Here is a 23,377-nt window from a genome sequence, read left to right as displayed (position 1 = left end):
CTAATTAGTTTGTATTTACTATTCTAATTAGTTTTTCCGTTATTTGCGGAGTTATGTGTCAAGTAGATGCATATACATTATCTTCAAGGTGTATTTATAATCTGTATCTTCAGGAGGCAACTTTTTGTCAGAATGGAAAACACGCCCAAGTAGCATGAAGAAGAAAGAAGATCAACGAGGGATCACCCCAGGGCAAAGAGATGACAAAGTCGACGTCGTCCCGGCACCGTCATTACCATACGATCATGGACTCGGCAACGAACTCCTGGCCGCTGTCGATGTCGGTGACCTACTGAAGGTAACGTCCTCGTGCTTCCACTATGGCACCGTCATCGTCTGGGAGATTTTTTTTTTTTTTTTTTTTTAATCAGTAGTGTCGGTTTTTCTTTATCTTTTTCTTTCGCAATGAATTTGTTGTCTCCAAATTCTGGTTCTTTGCAGCACTCACAAATTTCTGTTCAGAACATTAAATTTTCCATGTTATCAGAAACGTGACATCACAAAAGAAAAAAAAATACACAAACAAACATACATACAGCTGTATACTGCTTTTCCCACTTGTGGTGGAGATGGAGGTGTAGAGAACTCGATCGTCCCGTTGAACCCTCTATTAAGAGCTAAAAATAAAAGCAAATACCCACCAGAACATTGTCGTGTGACCTGTCGATATCAACAAATTATGTCATTAGATTTTTGGCAACCAGCACGAACCAGGATGGCATTGACACTGTGCTTAGGCTCATCATTCCCATTGTGGTTAGGTCTTTCCAAGAACTTCAATCGGATATTGTTTGACGATTTTAAGTACGCTTTCCGGCCATTTATATAATTACGAATTCTGTCACGTAAAACCTTAAGCATTTTAGTCCATTCATTAGGTGATCCGAGTATCCTCTCGGATCACCTATTGTATCTGTACGGATTCTTTCTTCTTCTTCTTCTTTATTTCTTTCTCCTCAAATCTTGTGCAGAGGTTAACTCAAAAAGTCCCCAACCTATCACTTTCAAACTTATACCATATATGTATCATGTCCTAAGGACGACAGATCTAGTGTATCAATGTGATCAGTTAACCGTGACGTCATTATGACGTCATTATCTGAAATCACGTTTACATCAATATCTCATTAATGGAACGGAATTTTTGAATGAAATTAATTTATCATATAGTTCAAGTCAAGGTCTATTGATATATTTCATAAAATTTAGTCACGTTCATAGTAAACGAGCGCGTACGCGCGCGTTGAAATTTTAGCATGCTCCAATCGAGCTCAAAATTGTTTTGCACACGTTTCAGGTCATTTGGAGTATTTCAGAAAAAATCGACGGACGCGTACGCGCGCGCGCATATACGCACGCACAGCTCATATGCAATAGAAATTTCCCGTTTTTTCACACGTATCGGATGTCTGAAATGTCAAGGAATGTTTCTACCAAGTTTCAAGTCAATCCGACTCAATATGACGTCATACGGGCCCGTCAAAGTTGAAATTCCGCGCGCGCGTCAATGGCGATATACAGTGCAACAATGCCAAAAAACCGCCAAATTTAAATCCGATTTTACTCGTCAGGATGGACGGTGACCCCCCATTTTCTTTACATATTCTGAAAGCTGATGAGTTGTACATGTCATTTCATGGGTTGGCGATGCTGGAAAAATGATTAAAATATATCAAATTTCTTAATAAAGTTAAAAAAGTAAATTTTCAAAATGACGTCATCAAATTTCAAGTTCATTCAAGCATATCTCACTTATTCTTTAGTTGATTTTCGTCCAAATTTCAATATGTTGTACCTTATTAAATGGTCTTTCTGATATATAATAACAACAATTTGATTGGATGACGGCATCACCTCGTAAAAAGGGATTAAAAGTAACATTGTTAAATTTGACCAGTTTACGTGTTATCTCTATGGGAGTGCAGTTTTTCTGGAAATGAAAACTGACATGACTATCTTTATCGAGCACTAGCTCACTTATGCTTCGGTGAATTTCTCCCATATTTTAGTATGTTGTAGCTGAGACTTTGGGCTATCGTGAATGTGCCCTTCGTTTTTTCATACGGAGTCGGCATCATGCCCAAAAACTTGGTTGAAATTAAAGCTTATCTTCCATGTATTTTCATATTCCTTTCTTTCTGCAACTTTCTTTGCAATAACTTAAGAAAAACAAGCTCTATCAGCCCAATATTTTGCACATGTTTAGTTTATGTCACGTACATTATTTCATAAAATAACAACTACTTGATCGGGCACCTTCTTGGGTATGTAAATTAGGGTCAAAGGTCAAAAATGTTTCATCCTGTATCTTGGTGAATACATGTCTTATCTTTCCCATATTTTGCATACGTAAAGACCATGTTACAAGAATCATTTCACAAAATAACCACTTTTTGCTCAGACGCCATCTTGTCTGTGCAAAGTAGGGTCAAAGGTCATATGTACTTCTTTCTTTATCTTCATTATGACGTGTTATCTCTATGGGAGGGAATTTTTCTAGATGTGAAAATTGACATGATTGTCTTTATCGACGACTAGCTCAATTACCCTTCGGTGAATTTCTTCCAGATTTTAGTATGTTGTAGCCAATGTAATACTCTTTAAGTTTTGTTTTATCAAAGTTTTAATCGGATGATGTCTTCACCTCGTGAAAATAGATATAATGTAACCTTGTCAAATTTAACCAGTTTACGTGTTATCTCTATGGGAGGGAATTTTTCTGGAAATGAAAATTGACATGACGGTCTTTATCGAACACTAGCTCACTTGCTCTTCTGTGAATTTCTCCCAGATTTTAATATGTTGTAGCTGAGACTTTGGGCTATCGTCAGTCTTTTCTCCAGTTTTTCATACGACGCCGAGATCACGTCAAAAAATTGGTTGAAATCAAACTTATCTTCGATGCATTGAGATATTTCTTTCTCTCTGCAACTTTCTTTGCAATAACTCAAGAAAAACAGTCCCTATCATCCCCATATTTTGCACATGTTTAGTTTATGTCACGTACATTATTTCATAAAATAACAACTACTTGATCAGACACCATCTTGGGTATGTAAATTAGGGTCAAAGGTCATAAATGTTTTAACCTGTATCTTGGTGAATACATGTCCTATCTTTCCCATATTTTGCACACGCAAAGGCCATGTTACAAGAATCATTTCACAAAATAACCACTTTTTGCTCAGATGCCATCTTGGCTGTGCAAAGTTGGGTCAATGGTCAAATATACTTCATTCTGTATCTTCGTTATAGTGTATACCGAATTTGGTAACAAAGATAGCAGACCTGACTCTCTTTTCTAAATGAGAATCCAAATATCACGAGTCCAATGTCTCTAAACACAGATGAAACCTATATGGTCATGCCTATTGCGATCAGGACTCGAATCATTGATTAAAAAAAATCGGATCACCTAATTTGTCAGTCTTGACAAATTCCAAGTCTAGTTAGATTTTGTTGCTGGCAGATGAGTCCAGTATACACATTGGTTAGTATCATCGGTTTGTTTGTTTGTTTGTTTGTTTTTTGTTTTTGTTTCTTGTTTAGCAGACGAGCTTCCGAATTACTAGGTAAATCAATATTTCATTCAGGAACCGCGCCTGAATGCCCATGAAATTGCTTGTATAAGGATCATCTGACAATAAATTAGAAACTTCTATAGGTAATGAAAATTCAAATCAACAAGGTAATGAACAAAGAAGAACTCATGTATTGCGTTATGTCTGTATCTTTTGGCCCTTTAAACAAACAGAAAGGGGGAAAAAGTAAATAAAAGCTTGGGGCAGCTGGGCCCTAATGGATCAACGGACAGATCTGGTAATGGCTGGAAAGTGATTTCCAATTTGATTTCGTTCACATAATAAACTCACTTGAATTGAATCAAGGATCTAAAATTGGTAAAAGCGGGTATCACGAGGGCAGAGCATTTAGAGATTTCTTATTCCTTGATCTCAAGTCCTCCATTTCTTTTTCTAGGTGGAAGACCTGCTCACAGAACTGAAGTCATCGGGAAGAAGTTTGGATATTCAAGACAACGAGGGACTGAATGCGTATGCCCATGCTATCAGTGAAGGTTTATTGTGTAAGTAGATTAACCATAGAAATGCACTTTCTTTGGGCAGAATGTTAGTCTGTCGGTTCCTTTAGTCTACAAACAGGATCTCTATGCAAAACGTTCATATATTCCATTTCGAAAATTCTCTTTGTAACTATACACACATTATTCATATTGATGGCTTCAACTCGTGTGCCACAGAACGTGATGTCGCAATAGAATCAAACATTCTGCATATTTGTATTTCTGATATCCTTGAGGTGAAGGATATCATATTTTCGAATCAATTCAAGGAAACGTATTGAGATCAGACAACGGAATGGCGACTGAATGCGAATGCAAGCTAAACACACACATACACCCACTTGCACACGCAAGAGCAATCGTCCCATAAACCGCCCCTCACGCAGAATTAATGTACTTTAAAACAAAGGCATGAGACCTGAATAAAGGTCCCAAGCTATAATGCCGCTTTCAGACGTACCGCTTCATTCTAACGCTGTTTCCAGTAAGGCCAGCATGCTTATGGTTTCCACTGTAATACATACACTGAGTTCGGCCTTTAGAGTAGTCCAGATTCTGGACGTTTTTTATCATTACGCATCTACCTCAGTGCGCCGCTCCATAGCTTATGTCCAGGCAGTGGACTACCTTCAGCGCTGAGGGCACGCCGTGGCGGCCTCTGAATTGTCTCTCAAGGTTGCGGAGAAGAACCGACCAGCTCGGTCCCTTTGTTGGATCATCACGTTGGCTCACTACATCCCATGCGTTTTGGCTGCTGGCGTCTATTGAAGCTATTGTTAGTTGTAACGCCCCCTTTACATTTCCTATGAAATGGTCTTTGAAAGAACCCACAGTTGCAGTCTATATGAACAGCTTTCGTACAGTACTCATTCGTAACCAACTGAATGTTGTTGTTGTTGTTGTTTTTTGTTACAGTCTCATTATTTTAGTTAGGAAGGATCTATCCAATGTGTGTTCGTAGGTCCTACCTTCTGGTCTCAGAACATAGCATTTTGACATCGCATAGTTTATCAAGGAATTATTGTGTGTTAGGTCACAAGGCATGAGCATGGGATTAGATAACAACCGTGAAACTTAGTAAGAGCATGTGGTATTCCGCAGCATGTGAAAAGAACGGGAAAATCATTGTATGGTTGTGTGCATGATGGTTGTCCCGATGTCTGCGCAAGACGACGCGCTTTTAACGGAACCGTTATCAAATCATTGATTGTTTATGTATGCTGAAAGAATATACTAGTTAGGCGTACTTGTCTGGTACTTTGGAAGATAAATGTATACAAACTGACGAACAGACAAACCAGCAATGAAACAACATTAATGTACCTCATGTTTGTTTGTCAAATAAAAGAGTGATCATCAACGTACTGTACAGAGTACCGCATGTAGTTATGAGGTTGAAAAAGTCAAATGCTCTTGTTGATTTTCTAGCTCTTGATCCGTGCTTCGATTTATATCCTGGTCGGATTCAAGCAAGGTCAACGTTTGAATAGAAAATCATTGACATAATAGAAATTCATGAATGGCATCTCCAGATGAAAAGAAGAAAAAAAAAAACTTAAACTCAGAAGTATATACCATTTTCAAATAAAGGGACCAAAATTGTATGTTTTGTATTCCCCTGAAATATGTTTCTTATCAACGACTGAAATAACTTGTTTCGTTTCATTTTGCGTAGTTGTCAGTTATTGTATTGCCACGTAAGGCATTCGATTTGCTCTCACCATCAATCATGAATCATTTTGATGTGGTTTTTCAATATGGATACAGCGTTTTTATTCAAGATATCTGTGTACCCGACTTCAAGTTGAGTTTCCACCTCTCTTTCTCATAAGCTGTCGTGATAAGCCTGCTGAGGGTGAAAGCACCACTCGGCGATGCTTTACTCCGAGCCACTGCTGCATCATTTGAAGACGCTGTGAAGGTCATTTGTTCATACACCAAGACTCTTCCCGAAGAGGTACGTGTACCAAAACAGACCCATATTTCAAGGAGAGTCAACAGACGGAAGTGCTATAGTCTCAATAGTTTATTTCATGTTCACGAGACTGATTTCAGGGGCGGATCCAGGATTTCGTAAAGGGGGCGCAAAAAGAAAATGTTTCTGGTGCCACTTTCGGGTTTCGTCGGCCGACAAGCAAAAAAACAAAAACAAAAACAAAAAACGATCCAACACTGGATTTTACTTGACAGTTTACAATGAATATTCAAAATTCTATACTCCAGTTGTATCCAAATCGCATTCGCATAAATGCCAATGTTCTTGATTGAACGTGGTTCCTTCGATGAAGTTTGTAAGCTTTAGGGACAAATAAAGTTGACCCAGAAAGGTTGTGCGTTTCTACACTTCTCTCGAGTTTTGAATGGCCTCGGCAGAAAATGAAAATCAGATCTGTCACGGTATAGAAGACTGAACGGCGCGCCGGGGTGAAATGGGCCAACAGATTCATCACATGTTTTCATGGCCTACCGAGTGTCGTTAACACCATCAAATCAATGGTTTATCTTGATTATTTTTTAAAAGACCGAACCTGATTTAAACTTGAAATGTAAAATCCCTATAGAGTAAATACTACTCGAATATCGAATCTAGAAATGACTCGATGAGTGTTTACTCTACACTCCCTGAATAGAAATAGGCTAACATGACAAATGCAATCATCAATATTCTGCTTCCTACGGAGCATTCATTTTGCTCTCCTTGGGCATGTTGGACAAAAGAGGAAGGCGTTTTGGATAAATGTCTTGATCAATAAAACAAGGGCATTCAGGGCTCGTTACTATCAAAGTAGAAAATTCTTACTTAAAACGCGTTGAGCAATCCTAGTCTCGACCAGGTATATAATGGCACCTTTCAGCGAGAGGACGAGCAATGTCGAATGTTCTTTTCTTGCAAGTTTAAGAACCACTTAAATCTTTATGTATGGGTCCAATAAAAATGTTTCGTTTTAGGAGCGAGAGGAGATTCTGGAATGCCACTGTGACAACGATGATTTCCATCGCTCCATGACGCCCCTCAAGATGGCGGCCATCAGGAATAACTTCGTGACGGTACAGGTAAATCCAAACGAATTAAAACGAAAATGGAGAGAGACGAATGTAGACAATAATGTACTGTATAGCTGCTAAGTGTTCAACATGCAATATTGCGTTTTGTTGACGGTACTTTTTGTTGTTGTTGCTTGGTGGAATGGGATCTATTGTCAAATACGCATTGATTCGATTGCCGTATCTTAGGAGTAACAAAAGCAGCTCACATCTTAAAGTTAACGAGTAGAATATCGGCAAACCTAATCTTCAAATAATCGTAAAAAGTATATGGCGATTATTTACGAGGCCAGTTTTCATATAATCCCATGTTTTGTACCGAAGTTATTCTGTAATGTATTGCACTGTAGACATCATGAAACCCTTCTTTCAAGGGAACACCTGACATCGTTTTGTCGAAATATTTATATTGATAAATAATTGAAAACACAAAATCTGTTTAACTTAACTTAAACACCAAACCTACACTTTATACACGCGCTCATGTTCAGGACCCCATTCGTACACAACCTGAAATGCATATAGTAGTTGAGCATAACGATGCATTACCGAAGAATGTTCAGGATGCATCTTTGAGTTACAGTTATAGTCTTCAACAAGTTGATGTGTCGTGTGTTCAAAATTAATTTTCAAGACTGTCTTACATGGATAATGCCACACATGTAAAGTATCAAACCCATAACGTATACAAATTAAATTGATTGTATTAACAATCTTGAATTTACACATTTCTGTCAGTTGCTTCTCTCTGCTGGAGCCCGTCCTATCGTCGAGCCGAAACTAGAGGGCTTGGCCGATGCAACTCTGTCCGAGGTGGTCGAGTATCTGGACATCTACCGGGCTCTGTCGAGCGAAGCGTATCTCGGGCTGGCCTACCAAAACGCTCTTGGGAACGCCTTCCGTCTGACGGGCAGGCTCCGGAAGATCGCTGGTGTCTGGGAGGCCGTCAACAGCGAGTTCTACGCCATGGCCGACGGGGCAGAGAAATTTGCAGCCTCGCTACTAGACTACATCGCAAACTCTTACGAGGTATAGATTGAATCAAGAAGCTTCAAAGCTCCTTGATTGAATTCGATGGCAAAAGCTTCTCTGTTCTGGAAACGACATTATATATTTCCTAAATCAAACCGAAAAATAATCATAGATTTCCCATCACCTCCCGTTGAGGTCTTTATTATCATCATCGTCATCGCCACGGTATGGATTAACACAAGAATGCTATATTGAATGTAGGGCCTAATTCACATTGCTAAATATAAATATCCTGTACTGCATTTTCATGTGGTTATTTTCTTTTCCTTTTTTTTCCTTTCTGTTTACACAAGCTCCGCACCTTGTTCGGGCAGAGGGATCAGAAGAACGTTACTCACGAAGTCTCACAAATTCAGACTGCAGTCGATTATCAACAGAAACAGGCGAGTCTCCATGATCAGTGATACTATTTGGCCTGAAAGTGGGAGTTTACACGTGTGTGTGTGTGTATGTATGTGTGCTTGTATGTGTGCGTGCATGTGTTTGTAGGTGTGTTTGTGTGTATTGGTGAAGTGTTTTTATTTTGTTAGTATAGTATACGGATAGGAAGGGTATATAGGGAGGTCAGCTTGGGAGAATTGTTTTTGGGGATGGGTTTTTATTTAAGATATAATGCACTTTCATTTTATTTCGTTGGTAATTGCTGTATATATTGCCACTTTTATTTGTTATATTGAAACATGAAAATGTATAACTATTTCAGTTTTTTTTTTGAAAGAATAATTCATATTGTGCAGTTAACCAAACTTAATTGATGTTTTTGTATTACTTGATTGGAAGTGAATAAATATTATATGACATAAAACGTGTATATGGGCGCGTGAAGAGAGAGGGAGAGAGAGAGCAAAAAACAAAACAAACAAACAAACAAAAAATACAGAACAGTTACAAAATATCGGCGGTATAGAGCTACCAAGTTTCTTACACGTATAATAATTACAATAATTATTGTAGTGAAAAATTTGTGCATGGTTTGTTCCCCCATGCAGTTTGTGGCCCATGCATACTCGCAAAAGATGTTAGGGAACGCCTACTATCGATCCCTGCAAGCCATTGGTCCCTTCCTCCTAAAGCTGGTCACCATTTTGAGCATCATAGGGTATCCCTTCATCTGCCTTGCGTATCTCCTCGTGCAGGGAGAAAAGCTGGAGGCGTTTCTCCGGATACCGTAAGTTCATCATCTCAAATTATTGTGAGACCACGTCCATTTGCACATTTTGGTTAAGTATGTGTATATGGTGTAATGTAAAGATGACTTCAAGAATAGAGAACAAAAGCTCGGACCTGATTAGCACGTAGAACTGAAGAAAAGATAAAAATATCCTCGTCATATACACTGCGTTCATTTCATTTCATTTCGTTCTTTTAAATGTTCATTTCCATGCGTTATACATCAATATTACAATTGTCAAAACAATATCTTTAATGTGACATAAATCAGACATAAATGCATCTATCCTGTTTCTTTGATCTTGATAACCTACTCAATCCCTCATCTCTCCAACAAATTATTACCTGACTTCAATCTCAATTCGATCACAAATCTATTCTGTCCTGAACTTCTATTCCGAAACGCACGCTGCAAACTGGAAGGCAAGCCAATTCCCCAATTTCTCAACACCCTTCCTTTGACTCCAAGAAGCACTGGCAGCAGCGGATTATTTGAGAAATGGGGGCAATCCCAACTAATGGCGACACTCGCCGTCTTCCTCAATGTATCCCTTTGCTTAACAACACTTGACCACCGCTTTCCATTGGGGTGTCATCCCTAAGTGATGTTGTTTAATGGTCATTCGTGATGACCAGTATGTGGTGCTAGAACTTTCTCCCATCACAAATTCATAATGTACCCGGATGCATATTCATTATGAATTCATTAATTTCATAAGTTTTAATTCGTTTTCTTCCTCTTTCTGTGTACAGTTTAGTTGTAGCATGTTGTATAAATCCGTGCCAACATGTCAGCTAAGGTGATCTTCCATCCAGGGATAAGAGCTTCGAACAGTTTAATCACCCTTCTAATATTTCTGTATCCGCTGAACTTAAAAATTGTTTTGTGTAAATTTCCCTTTAACTCAAAATATTATCTGCATTTCTGTGACAGGCACGTCAAGCTCTGTCTCTTTTTCGGAGCGGACCTCGCCTTCCTCGCCTGCACGTCGGCAGTGATCGTCTCCGACGAGGACAACGTCCTCCTGCTCCTTCTGCTCCTCCTCTTCTGTCTAGGTAACACCGTGACGTAGCTGTCATGGCTGTCACACTGCTGGAGACTTTCCGCCAGAGTTTGTGGCTGCTGTAGAAAGGGCGGGAATCCCACTGGCTAAAAATTCATCTCTACTTTAAATCTACTACGGTTTAAAAACATCTATGATTTAACAACAATTACGACAACAGCAACAAATAGAACAAGAACAACAAGAACAACAACAGTGAGAAGAAGGAAAAGAAGAAGAACAAGAAGAAGGAGGAGGAGGAGAAGAAGAAGAAGAAGAAGAAGAAGAAGAACAACAACAACAACAACAACTATACAAGTCTTGAACCATGCATCCGGATTTTACCGGACGCACGGCTCAGTGTGGGTCACATCAGTAAAGTCAATGCATGATAATTGACCAATCAGATTGCATACCGAGATTCTAAAGCCTATTTTATAAATCAAGCTTGCAAGCGAAGATAAGATATCACTTAATCATTTGGTTGTGATTATGTAACGTGTAATGTACAGAACAAAGTATGAATTGCCAGTGGGTCCAATTACGACTATGATAAATCACCCGTGACATTCTCCTAGATTGTTTAAGGAAAACAATTTTTTTAATATGTGAAATATTTCGGCAGCCGGGCGCCTTTGAATGTTCCATAGATAAATGACCCTACATAAATACCGTTGATCATCATCATCAACATCATCAACATCATCAACATCATCATCAACATCATCATCATTACCATCAACATCATCATCATCGTCATCATCATCATCATCATCATCATCATCGTCATCATCATCATCATCTTGTTTGTATGTACCACACAGCACTTAGCTGGAAGCACATCTGCGCAATGTTCCAGTTTGGGTTGGCGGACGTCACTAGTGACCCCATGAACGGGCTTGAGGTGCTTCTAGTTGGGATGACCTACACTGTCATGATGTGCAAGGGCATCAGCGGGCTCATGGTACGTTTACAGGGATGGTACACTTTTGGTTGAGATGAGCCTTGAGTGTTCCAACGTTTTTTGATGATTATTTTTGAGATAATGAAACACCTCTTATGTTACATGAAAGAACATTATGATTCCAAGAGGAATTCAAAGTTTATTAGATGAAATTGGTTCTGAAATGGCTGAGATATCCGAAACAAAGCAGTCATTATAAAAGGTAGGACCCATGTTTTACTAGGATCGCTTTGTTTTACTTTGTTTTCGGATATCTCATCCATTTCAAATCGAATTTTCATAAGATAAACTTTGAATTTCTGTTAGAATTGTATGCTCTTTATCAGTTCATAGGTCAAAAAGCTGTATCTCAACTCAACCAACATTACACCATCCATTTAAGTGCAGTTGAGAAGAGTTTTTAGCGAGAGAGAGAGAGAGGGAGAGGAGAGGGGAAGAGGGAGAGAAGGACCATTACGAGATAATTATTACATCAATCTAATGATGGACACAGAGCACAGAGGCATTTATCAGGGAGGTGTCCCCTCCATGTCTATATCGCGTGCCAGTACGACATCAAATAGAGACTCCTCGCGCTTTTTGTTTGAACAAGAGACTACTATGAAATATTGACAGTGTGGTAGCGTTAGGAGTATCTGTAGATACCACGTATATACAAAATATGCAAAGTGGGCAATTTCCCACAGAAATGTTTTGTGCCAGCTTTGTGGCGTCCACAAGGGGACGCTAACTTACATTAAACAATTTTTGTTTTTGTCTTTTCTTCAGGATATCTACCTCGATCGAACCCAAGAGCGGTACGACGATCGTTTGTCGCTAATCGTAAATCGCTCTGTGGTACCAGCCGCGAGACGCGACCCAGCGATCCAGGCCAGCCTGGACTGGGATGATCCTCACGTCATAGCAAATACCGTCTTCGGTGAGTGCAACTCTGTGTACACATCTACTTATTCATATTGCTCATGGTATATACATATACATATACATATACATATACATATACATATACATATACATATACATATACATATACATATACAACAACAACAACGACAACAACATTTACAACAACAACAACGTGATGATGATATATAGAAACACCTTCAGTAACAGGAAAAAAGGTGACGGTAGGGATGGCAACATAATTGGCTATAATGATCATCGGAATAAGCTACAACGGTGCTGAAAACTGGAATTTGACATATATTTCTTGATGCATGTATTCATGTCTCAGGTGTAGTGGTCATTCTGAGCGTGATGCGGGCCTTCAACACGATTTTGAAGACGTACCACGATATGTTCTTCATCTGGGAGGCGACAGTTGGCGCTGTTCGCGACATCGCCAAGTTCCTCATCATCTTCTTCGTCTACCTCTTGGCATTCTCTGTCGGGCTGTTTGCACTTCACTCCGTGCAGGTCAGTTTCTTTCACTTCGCTTTTGACTCAGTATCTCTCTCTCTCTCTCTCTCTCTTTCTCTTTGTCGCGAAGTACTACCTTTAACTCGCTAGAGCAGACGCCTCAACGAAGTGTCAGAAATGTAGAAGAAATGACACAACCATTGGCATAACATGTCACAGTAATTTACGGACTAATGCAAAAGAAAAAGTGATGATAAAAAGAAAGGATAAGAATCCACCTGGCAATACCTCGCTGCGTTGATTTCCGTGGAGGATATTATTCTTCTTGAGCTCTGTCGTAAGCCCTTTTTACACTTGTGTTTCTTAACCCCGGACTTTCTCTGACCCAGGACTATCGTTAGTCCCGTACCAATTTTTTCAGCTTTTTACACTGGCCAATTAGTCCCGTACTATCTCTTGTCCGGGGCTAAGGAGAAAAATGACCTTTTTACACTCGTATTTCTTAACCCCGGACTTTCCAAACCACATGAATATTCATGATTACGCTGTGCACTGTACACGTACACGCACGCACCGGCAGCACTTGATTACCTCGTTTCTGATTGGTCAGTGGGGTCGGACTTCGTCTCCGTCGCTTAGCCCCGGATTATTTTTTCGTTCTGTTTACACTCACTTGCTTGGCACCGCAATTGCGGTGCTAACCCTGCTATTTTGCAGGGCCAGATAGTACGGGATTATCGGTGGGGCTAGCCCACTTTGGCAAAAACGAGTGTAAACAGAAAGTGGGCTAAGGATAGTCCCGTACCAACGGTGGGGCGAAGGGTACGGGACTAAGCAAAAATTTACAAGTGTAAAAAGCCCTTGAGTGGGAACTTGAACATTTACGTCCTTACAAAATAGGCTTCCTTTATGTGACTACAAAACGCGATTAACGCCATTAATTAATCAATAAAATCAGTAAGTGATTCTTTTGTGAATGGCACGCCCACTTTCCAAATGAAACTTTAGCCAGAAGATTCCTTCAATTTGACGTGGATGATAAATTCATTGTTTTCTGAGGAAGAAACTTGAAAATTTGGAATGATAACTCTGCTTAAAGAGCACAACTTATGCAAATATCAATATTGCCGTTGATATTGTCATGCTTGTCTGACAGGTAGTTCTGGACGATTCGAGATGTGACAACAGCTATGAATACTGTGGACTTGCGGACCCTTCGTATCGTAGGTTAGTAGTGCGTGAATAAAAACAAAATGTTTACCTTTGATATGTTCTTAATGGGAACGGCATTTTGATAGTTCCCCTGAAACTGTAAAAATGGAACAGTGTCAAATTATGATATTTTGTTTTACTCTGGACATTGGGTTGAGATATTTTCAGTATGAAATAGTAAATGGGATTTTGTTTTCAAATAAGCCACTGTATAAGATGAAAAATGTCAGTAGTGATAAATGTTCTTTTATGAATGTGAAACTAGTAAGTCAATCTGGAATGAAACTGAAAAATGGATAAATGAAGGTTCTAGAGCACAGATAAAGTTGAGTCTGGAAAATACTATTTTTGTTTTTAAAGAAAAGAGAAACGACGCTCTAAATTGTGTTGTGATTTTGATTAAGCAACAACTGTTTGTATAAAAGTTAAAAAAAAAACAATGTCCCTAGGTTTAACTCTATGAAGAAAAAAATATTGAATATTATGCAGATGAGAGATATATCTATTCTGTATCGGGTACTCTCAACAAGTTCAGTTTAAAGTGGCAGTCACTCCAACATTTGTTTGTGTAAATGTTTACGAGAGAAATGTTAAGAAGAAAAAGAGATTATGGTTGAATATTTTGAGTTGTACTATGTTGACATGGAGATAATAAAATACTGGTAGTCCATGGAGGGCTGAAAAGTTTGAAAAAAAAAGTAGCGTGTGAACAATCTGATGAGCTTATCGCTCTACCACTTCCTCTCTCCCTATCTTCCGGTCTTTCTTTTTCTCTTTCTATCTGTCTGATCTTTCTTCAATCTTATATCACACTATCATGGAGAAATTTATTACCCGGGATATTTATTCATTTCTTTTTTTTTCATCCCCAACACACCAAAATTACAACATTTAATTAAATATTATTACATAAATGACACGACAATGTAATGAAAAACAAACAAACTGTAAACTGAGATACAATAATGTTGTAAATCTTATGACAAATACAACCCCCCCCCCCAAAAAAAAAAAAAAACAAAAACACACAACCCACATTATCTACAGACTTCGACATCAGCGATAGCCCAGGACTACTAAAAGTTGATGTCGGGCCACCAAACTTCCAAAAATAACCAGTTTTTGGAGCTTTTGGGGCGACTGAGATTCAAAATGGATCGTTGTTTCCTTTATCGAGCCACCAAAATACACTGCGTATCGAAAATATATTGGAGAACAATGAATGTCTCACTGAATGGATGAGATCTGCAATGAAAGTGATCAAATTATTTAAACAGAACTGCCTGCACGACTGCAGGTTTGTGTTTAGGGTTATTTCTAACCTTTCATGGTCCATAACCTTCAACATGGCCACATTGTCAACTTGGTCACTCCCACAAAAGTTAGCCCATTATCCATTTTCTCTCTTCATATTCAAGACATGGTTTGTTGCTGCAAGCTATGTGTTGAATACGAACAGAGAAAAATGGATTGTGTGGTTGGCCTCTGTGGGAGTGACCAAGTTCGATCAGGTGGCCATGTTAAAGATTATGGACCATAAAATGTTAGAAGAAACCCTAAACACAAATCTGCATTCGTACAGGCTGGCCTATTTACTTGGCCACTTTCATTGACAAATCTCATCCATTCAGTGAGACATTCATTGTTCTTCACGATAACATTTCAACTTGGAAAAAAGTGCAATTTGTCATTGTTGTCTTTAAAGTTCATGTGCTCAGTCATGCATGGCATTTGTCAATAACAAGTTATGATAAGTCATAAGTTATGATGAGGTATCAATGGAAAGAGGAAGAGTTTCCCTTTCCTCCCAAACAACACTGTGCTATCTATAGATGACAGTTATGAAATAGTAGCTTTCCAATTTGGATTACCATTATTTTTGATACGCACTGTATATATGATAAAGGTATTATCCAAGACGGATTGAAAATACATTATCATACATTAATGAATACAATTTTTGTGTATATTCCTTTGTAGCATAGCGGTGTCTATGCTCACCCTCTGGTGGTGGTTGAATGGCTTTGGTACTCGACCACCGTGGCTCACCAGCGATCTAATCGGCGTCACTCACGTTGTCCTGATTCTCATCTACCTGGTCGTCGTGCTCGTTCTCATCAACACTTTGGTCGCGATGCTGGGATCGAGGTTCGCGGAAGTCGAGGTCAGTTGGAAGGTGGTGGGGAGCGAGAAATGATGCAGCATTCGAGTAATGAGAGGCCGACTTTGAACGGTGTCATCAACAGGAAATACCCCATATGAATTAACTACGTTTTCTGTTAACTCGATGTCATTTTACAAGAATGCTGTTAAACGATCTCGATCTCGATCTCTCTTTGCCCCTCTCTGTATAATATATATATATATATATATATATATATATATATATATATATATATATATATATATATAAATGCGTGTGTGTGTGTGTGTATACGTGCATAGTGTATATACATTATATCAAGTATGCCAAAGGCCTAGATATCTCATATAATAATTATAATCTAATGTGTCATCATATGTTTTTGACACTATCAGTATATATACATTCATTTTCTATATGGAAACCTTACTCCTGAAGCCCCCCCCCCCAAAAAAAAAAAATAATAATAAATAAATAAATAAAAATGAATGTAATCGGGAAAAAAATGACTAATTTTGGACAGGGCAATTCCCAAATGGAGTGGAAATTTGGGCGAACGAAGCTGTGGCTGCAGTTTATTCGGACCGACATCTCCATCCCACCACCGTTCAACCTCCTGCCGACGTCAGGGTACGTCATCCAACGTGTCAAGAAATGCTTCACCAGCTCTACGAGTAATAAAGGAAGCAGTAAGACTGAACCGGAGGTGAGATATTTGTATATTTTGTTGTTTTTCTGTTGTTGTTCTTCTTCTTGTTGTTGTTCTTGTTGTTCTTGTTGTTGTTAGTATTATTATTATTATTATTATTATTATTATTATTATTATTATTATTATCATTATCATTACTGTCATCATTCTTATCATTATTATTATCATTGTCGTTGTTGTTGCCTGCCCATACAATCTGCCCAATCATTCCTTCCGTCTCAAAGGGCATATTCGTGATATGACCGTGCTATCCTTGCTAGTGACGTCACCAACTGCACCAGCTGCCTGAGCAATTATGTAAACGGGGGCACAATCTCGTAGTGATTTGAAACGCTCAGAAATCAGAATATTCTGATAAGCGGTCTGTTACCATCCGAGTAGACTTTGGTATGCCGTGTGTCAATTACTGAAGTATGGGCGATTTTTTTTTTCTTAATGGGAACTGCCTGAACAATGAAAATTGGCAAACGGAGGCATAATCTTGTATCATTCGAAAGGCAATAAATTGTTAAATGGGACTGAGATGGACTGTCATACCCCTAAATGACTGAAAGAGAAGTGACCCATGTCTGTGACTAAGAGTTAGAACAGAAAAACACACACAAAACAACAACAACCAAATAGCATATCCATGTCCTGTTTTTCTCCTGTTGAATTATTCCAGAAACCGTCAACACATTCTGACGAGGGAGATCCCAGGGTAAGTCTTGACTGCGATTAGTATAATTATCATCACATTCTCGCACCTCTCTTCCTTTTCCATCATCATCTTCACTTCCCTCCAAACATGCCAAAAAAAAAAGAAGATAAAAAACATATATTGACACTCATTATTCTCGGGATTCATGGATCTTTGCCAGATCGCAAAGATTAATGAAGAACTACAAATAAACAGTGAGTCGTGTCCAATATGATGATTATCATAAAAATCACTCGAAGAGAAAGACCTAATAATTATGCAATGGCTAAGTAAAGAGCTGCTCGTATGCGATTTGATGATTAACCGAAATTATAGTGTAAGGGCAAAGTTAAATTATTTGATCTGTTGTTCCAGATCTTTTTAATTTGTAATTTTATACCATGTTCACTTTGATCTCAACAATAAAGAATGCATACAGGCAAACAGGAGGGAAGAAATTGTATCAAAATCTCAAATGAATTGAGGACGTTACATTTGTCAAGTTTTCACCCTAAAGATAAGCCAGATGTTTATTTTGTAAAATGCATAAATCAAATCAAATCAAATTTGAAAAAAAAAGGGTATGTTGACTACTTTGCGAAATCATGTGAGACCAAGAACTTTTTAAAATCTAATTCCAGCCCAAATGATATTGGAAGTAAAATCTGAACTGAATTATGAAAAAGACAGAAAGAGAGAAAAAAAGAAAGAAAGAAAAAAAAAGAAAGAAAGAGAGAAAAAAGAAAGAAAGAGAGAAAGAAAGAAAAAAGAAAAAGAAAGAAAGAGGAATTCGACTTTGTTGAAATTATACTCATACCACTCTGATCGTCTGATTCAACTCTATCATGTCTACAGGCCAGAAAGAGACTTGTCCTTTAAAACTTCTCCTTTCAGGCCGTGATGAAGTTGATACTGAATCGATACAACACGACAAACATAGAGAAGCCAGCTGATGACGATTGTATCTCTTCTGATGACGTCAGAGCCATCAAGGAAGACTTTGCCACCGTTAAGTAAGTGAGACCAGCAGTAAAACTCTGCCAATGCGACCGACAAGTCCGCTGCATCATAAGTGACGATGGTATCAATTATAGGAGTGCACCCGCAAAGGTTGAATATCATCCTGGATTAAAGTCAATGCATGCAAAGTGATAATAAGGATGACATCTGAGGAAATGAAAAGTTTCTCACTCACTGACATTTTCAGTCGAGGTGTAACTGGAACCAAAGAAATGAGTATTTACACGGTTGTCTCGCAGTTTATAGAGCTTATATGAGTTTTCAAGAACACACATTATGTTTATACATATTTCGCTTGTATATATTAAGTTTTGCGTGGGAAGGGAGGGGGCAGTCACAATGATTTGGGCGTATTTCAACCCACAAAAATGCATCTGTATCTCATACCCTCACAAGAGTGCTACGAGAGCTCAGATCTTCGCCGAAGCAGAATAATCCCCAATCATGTCCGCAATGTCAAATATGCTCATATGAATACACGGCGGCGGAGATTTGCTGTAAGTATCCTCTGTCTAGATTCTGGACCAACCTTTAGCCGTGGCGAATGTACCACTTGATTCAGCTAACTTTGAAGGAATGAAAGGAAGAGAAAAAGAAGGAGAGAGAGAGAGAGAGAGAGAAAGGGGAGGCAGAGAGGTAAAGAGAAGGTGTTGCAACAGCAACAAGAAAATTGTATTTATAAAATTTCCCACTTCGCTGTTTTGAAAGACAGTAAACCGTCAAGATCGATTTTACATTGTCTCTCTAAATCAAAGTATGTACAAACATGCAATCACGTAGCCTACTTGTAACTTACTGGTCAAATCTTTTCTTCATTTGTAGCCTAGAATGCTATCCCATTGGCATAATTACTTCGAGATCTCGTTGAATTCTATAAAAAAAAAAATCTTCTACCCAGTAACATTGATCGATATGACACATAATTCTGTAAATTATGTATGTATGTGGCATTTGCGAAGGTGTCTTTAGCTTGTTTTACTTCAGATGTTCTTTTTTCTTTTGAATAATGAGTCGTTTCATATGTCTTGCAATGATCACCAAGATTTAACATCCAAACGCAACTCCGCATCGTGGAAGAGATGCTGACGGTCATCGAACTCCAGAGCGACGACGTCCTCTCGACCCTGCCCACCGTGGATGGCATCAACGATAGGTGCGGGTCGACCAGGAGTTCGCTCGGCGACATATACAGTCACGAGTACCCCGTCCTGGACGTTGATATGGATAACATTCAAGAGGTCATTTTGGACATCGAAGAGGAGCTGATGTACGAACCCAAGATCCCACTGCCTAAGATTCCATCAAAGGTTCCGCCGCCAAAGGACCCGCCAAAACGAGCCAAATCCTTCCAAATGCCGCCGAAGAAGTCACCGGATCTCAAACGTCAGGGATCGCTGGCACTGCTGATGGCTTCCATGTTTGAAGGAGGTAGGACGATCGACCAGGACCACGCAGTCAAAGAGGAACTGAAGATGTACAGAGAAAAAGGCGGCTTTCAGAGCAAAAAGGATTTGCTGTCTCTGTATAAAGATGATGACAGTAACTAATAATGAGCGCTTAAGAGCACAATATCTACTTTACTTTCCTGCTCAAAAGCGCAAATATTGGTAACACTAAAATAATGAGTTGCTTGCCTAACTGCAATACGTCTTGTCAGTCCCTTTGAGTCTTTTGATACATTAAAACTGTAGTGCTTGTTTTGTAGATGAAACCAAAGTTGTTTGTTAGTTGGTTCTTATTGTTTTTTAACCCAGGTAGTGCTTGCCATAATGTATTTCTAATGTTTTCTTTATTAAGCTTTAATTTTGATTTTTATCGAAATGGAAAACTCTAATTTAGCTGGGGTATCTACTTCTATTAACTTACCTGTATACACTCTCTTAAATTGGCCTCATAGCAATCATTCAACTCTGTTAATCAAGTGCAGAATTCATATTGTTTGGTGTAACATCAAACATGACTCTCCCTCACAGTACATTATGTCCTGCAAGTAGAACGACGCTGTATTGTAAACCTTATGATTGCTTTGACTCATAGATACACGTCAGTTTTCTACGAAACATGAATGCGTTTACCATGATTAGAGCGTACTACGGAAGACTTCAAAGACCATGACTTGCGAATGTAATGGTAAGCAGAACAGTTTGGCACGTATTTCTGAGTCCGCTGAAAAAAAAAATTGACATCTGGAACTGAGGAATATATATATGTATATATATATATATATATATATATATATATATATATTATATATATATAATGTTAACCATCCAACCGGGTGGATTTTTGCACTGTCATATTTCATCGTGCCTGTCAAGAGACATTTTTTTTTTTTATTACGACTGTGCCTAATTTTCTCTTTGTCACATCTTATGGAATATCTTATTCAAAACGACTGATATTCCGAAATTTCAACGGGCTTGGGTTTAGAGTCATTAATTTCAATAAACATACATTATTTGAATAACAAACTCTAATCTCATTCAGTTTCACTGCGTGTCTGTTCCATAAGAGTTAACTGTGTTGGATGACATAATTATAGCTCACCGCTGGATTTGTACTCCGAACTAGCATGACCAGTTTGTCTCGCTTTATTACACTTGAGCGCTCTTATAATCAACTGTACCCAATTTACCGTGGACTAAACAGTTTGCGCATGAGCTGAACGGTTTCGTTATTATGCCCGCATTATGACTTCATCCATGTCATGAAATAGTGATTTAGTGTGCTGCTTGCTTTGGTTTTTGTTTTTGTTTTTTAACTTAATCGGACAACAGCTACTGACAAAACGTGCATGCCGCATCTTGATGTAACGTCATTGTCACATTGTGTGTTTTTTTCTCTTACCTTCCGCCATATATAGGAAGATAGTTCTTTTCAAAAGACTGATTAAGTTTGTCATCACGCAGCGTCATTTGTACAGAGGGAGTATCCTATCGTGGTTCAAAATAATACAAAGGAGGCGTGAGGTGCAGCAGAGGTGGTTGCAGAAAATAGTTGGGGACATGGGAATAGAGGGGATAATGCTATTGTGATGGAGATGTTGATGATGATGATTGTCAAAATAAAATGTTACTTTTATGCTGTGGTTTCAGCCGTCAAGCTAAGACAGAGTAAATTGCTGTTTGTTTGGTTTCACAGTCAAAATGGGATAGTGCACTACATTCCGATCCTTTTCAACTTGCATACATTTTTTGACTGCAAAGAATAGAACAAGATGTTAAAACCGTCTAAATGAACATTTGGATTTTGTTAATTTTGATGATGATGATGATGATGATGATGATGATGATGATGATGATGAAGACGGTATTTTATGAATTTAAGAGTTCGACGTACACACTAAGCAAGTAAGGCCCACGACACCGACATATAAAGCCCCGTGTTGTATTGCCGAACTCGTGGGCTGTTTTTACCTAGTATCGAACTCATGGGCCTTATTTGCCTTTAGTGTCGAACTCATAGGTTGTGTGACTCGTACCGACTATTACTCATGGACCTTTCATTTCAATGTCGAACTCGTGGTTTGCATGACTCGTTGGTGTCGGTCTCGTGGGATGACCCCAAATTATGAATTTAAGTCACAAAGATTTAATCGTGCTCTTAGTTGACCATAATTGTCTTAATTTCTAAAGTTTGTTTTTCACCCTTTGACCTGTTGAAAATTGTAATTGAATTATGACATGACACACACACACACAAACAAACACACACATACATACTTTGTGTCCCGCCATTCAGCCTTGTTCTGTGCGTTAGAGTCAGTATGTTCAATCATAGAAAACTACAATTTGCTAAACGAGTAGGCCTACTTAATTGTGAAATCATGTGTTCATTACTCAACTTAAACGACAATAGAATATTGGATTTGAAAAAGAAAAAAATAAACTCATAATCATACAGCATGTAATTACATGTAAGTGGCTAATAGGATTGGATTTCTCTTCTTTGAGTGTCGACAGAAATGAAACTACTTATTCAATTTCGAGGCTATATTCTTTTCAGGAATCTATGATTAGACTACGGTGATATGATTTTTGTGATGAAATAGGAGCGAATATCGTAATAACTTCATACTATAAAGAGTAAGATGGCTATATTAAAGGACACGCAAACACAGCGATGGTCTTTAACACAAATTATAAGATTTCACTGGTAATTGATTTTATGACCCGTTAAATTTGCCATTAGCTTAGCTATTCATGATTAGAATGCGACTTGAAGCTAATCAATCGTAATAAAGCAATTCCCCTCAGAGGGGCAAATAAAAGTTGATGGCTGTGTTTTCGAGAAATCAATTATCTTCCTCTAAGTTTAAATTGCCAGTCATTACATGGAGAATAAAGTTTGATTTGAACTACGTATCCGCATCTATATAAGGCCCAAAATATTACTCGTCCGTAGGCAGTTCGAGAAGTACTGCCTATCAACCATCGTTGACCATCAGGTTGTATGTTAAGTTCGTCATCGCACAAAACCTCTGAAAAGATTTTTCATGGCGGTGGTGGAAGAACAGGTAACTGATGATGAGGTCACCTCTGCCTATGACGCGGGAAAGAAATTGTTCGCCGCGCTCGGGGCCGCCGACATGCTTCGCGCTTCGGAGCTCATCGGCGAAATCGAGAGGAAGAATCTGCAGGGGGATTACCGGGACGAGATCGGACGCTCGGTCTACGAATACGCCATCGAAGGGGGGTTCACTGGTAAGTCCGTCCTTGAGGGTGCAAATCGTGTAATTATATCCTGTAACCTGGTCATCGTACTATCTTCATTCGTCTCGTTGTTATGGTGTCTTTTAGGCCTAATAGTGGTATACTATTATCGGTGCTTGACTGAATCTTACGGTCAACTAACACTATTAATTAAAATCTTCTATTCTGTGGAAAATGTTCTGCCAAAACGCTTGTAATGGCCTGTTCA

At 38.7% G+C, this 23,377-nt stretch overlaps 1 protein-coding gene across 1 annotated transcript; it reads left to right on the top strand.

Moving 5' to 3' along the window:
- The first annotated feature begins 154 nt into the window (after positions 1 to 154).
- LOC140228852 (short transient receptor potential channel 1-like) lies at positions 155 to 20,648 on the top strand. Its single transcript, XM_072309122.1, has 17 exons — positions 155 to 298; positions 3,979 to 4,084; positions 5,914 to 6,038; positions 7,031 to 7,135; positions 7,865 to 8,155; positions 8,452 to 8,541; positions 9,148 to 9,326; positions 10,263 to 10,384; positions 11,196 to 11,335; positions 12,104 to 12,254; positions 12,570 to 12,751; positions 13,851 to 13,921; positions 15,887 to 16,070; positions 16,573 to 16,755; positions 17,423 to 17,458; positions 18,332 to 18,450; positions 19,500 to 20,648. Exons 1-17 carry the CDS (start codon positions 155 to 157, stop codon positions 20,002 to 20,004), a joined length of 2,733 nt encoding a protein of 910 aa, XP_072165223.1. The 3' UTR covers positions 20,005 to 20,648.
- Positions 20,649 to 23,377: the final 2,729 nt, after the last annotated feature.

The sequence above is a fragment of the Diadema setosum genome, chromosome 5 (assembly GCF_964275005.1).
Source record: "Diadema setosum chromosome 5, eeDiaSeto1, whole genome shotgun sequence".
Lineage (NCBI taxonomy): Eukaryota > Metazoa > Echinodermata > Echinoidea > Diadematoida > Diadematidae > Diadema > Diadema setosum.
This window is presented reverse-complemented; position numbering and strand designations above follow the sequence as displayed.

What these genes read in the sequence shown, in the direction of transcription:
- LOC140228852 (XM_072309122.1), top strand. Translation starts at nt 155, where the DNA reads ATGAAGAAGAAAGAAGATCAACGAGGGATCACCCCAGGGCAAAGAGAT. An exon ending in ATAACTTCGTGACGGTACAG is followed by an intron (nt 7,136 to 7,864) that starts GTAAATCCAAAC and finishes CATTTCTGTCAG; the next exon opens with TTGCTTCTCTCTGCTGGAGC. An exon ending in CGAGGTTCGCGGAAGTCGAG is followed by an intron (nt 16,071 to 16,572) that starts GTCAGTTGGAAG and finishes AATTTTGGACAG; the next exon opens with GGCAATTCCCAAATGGAGTG.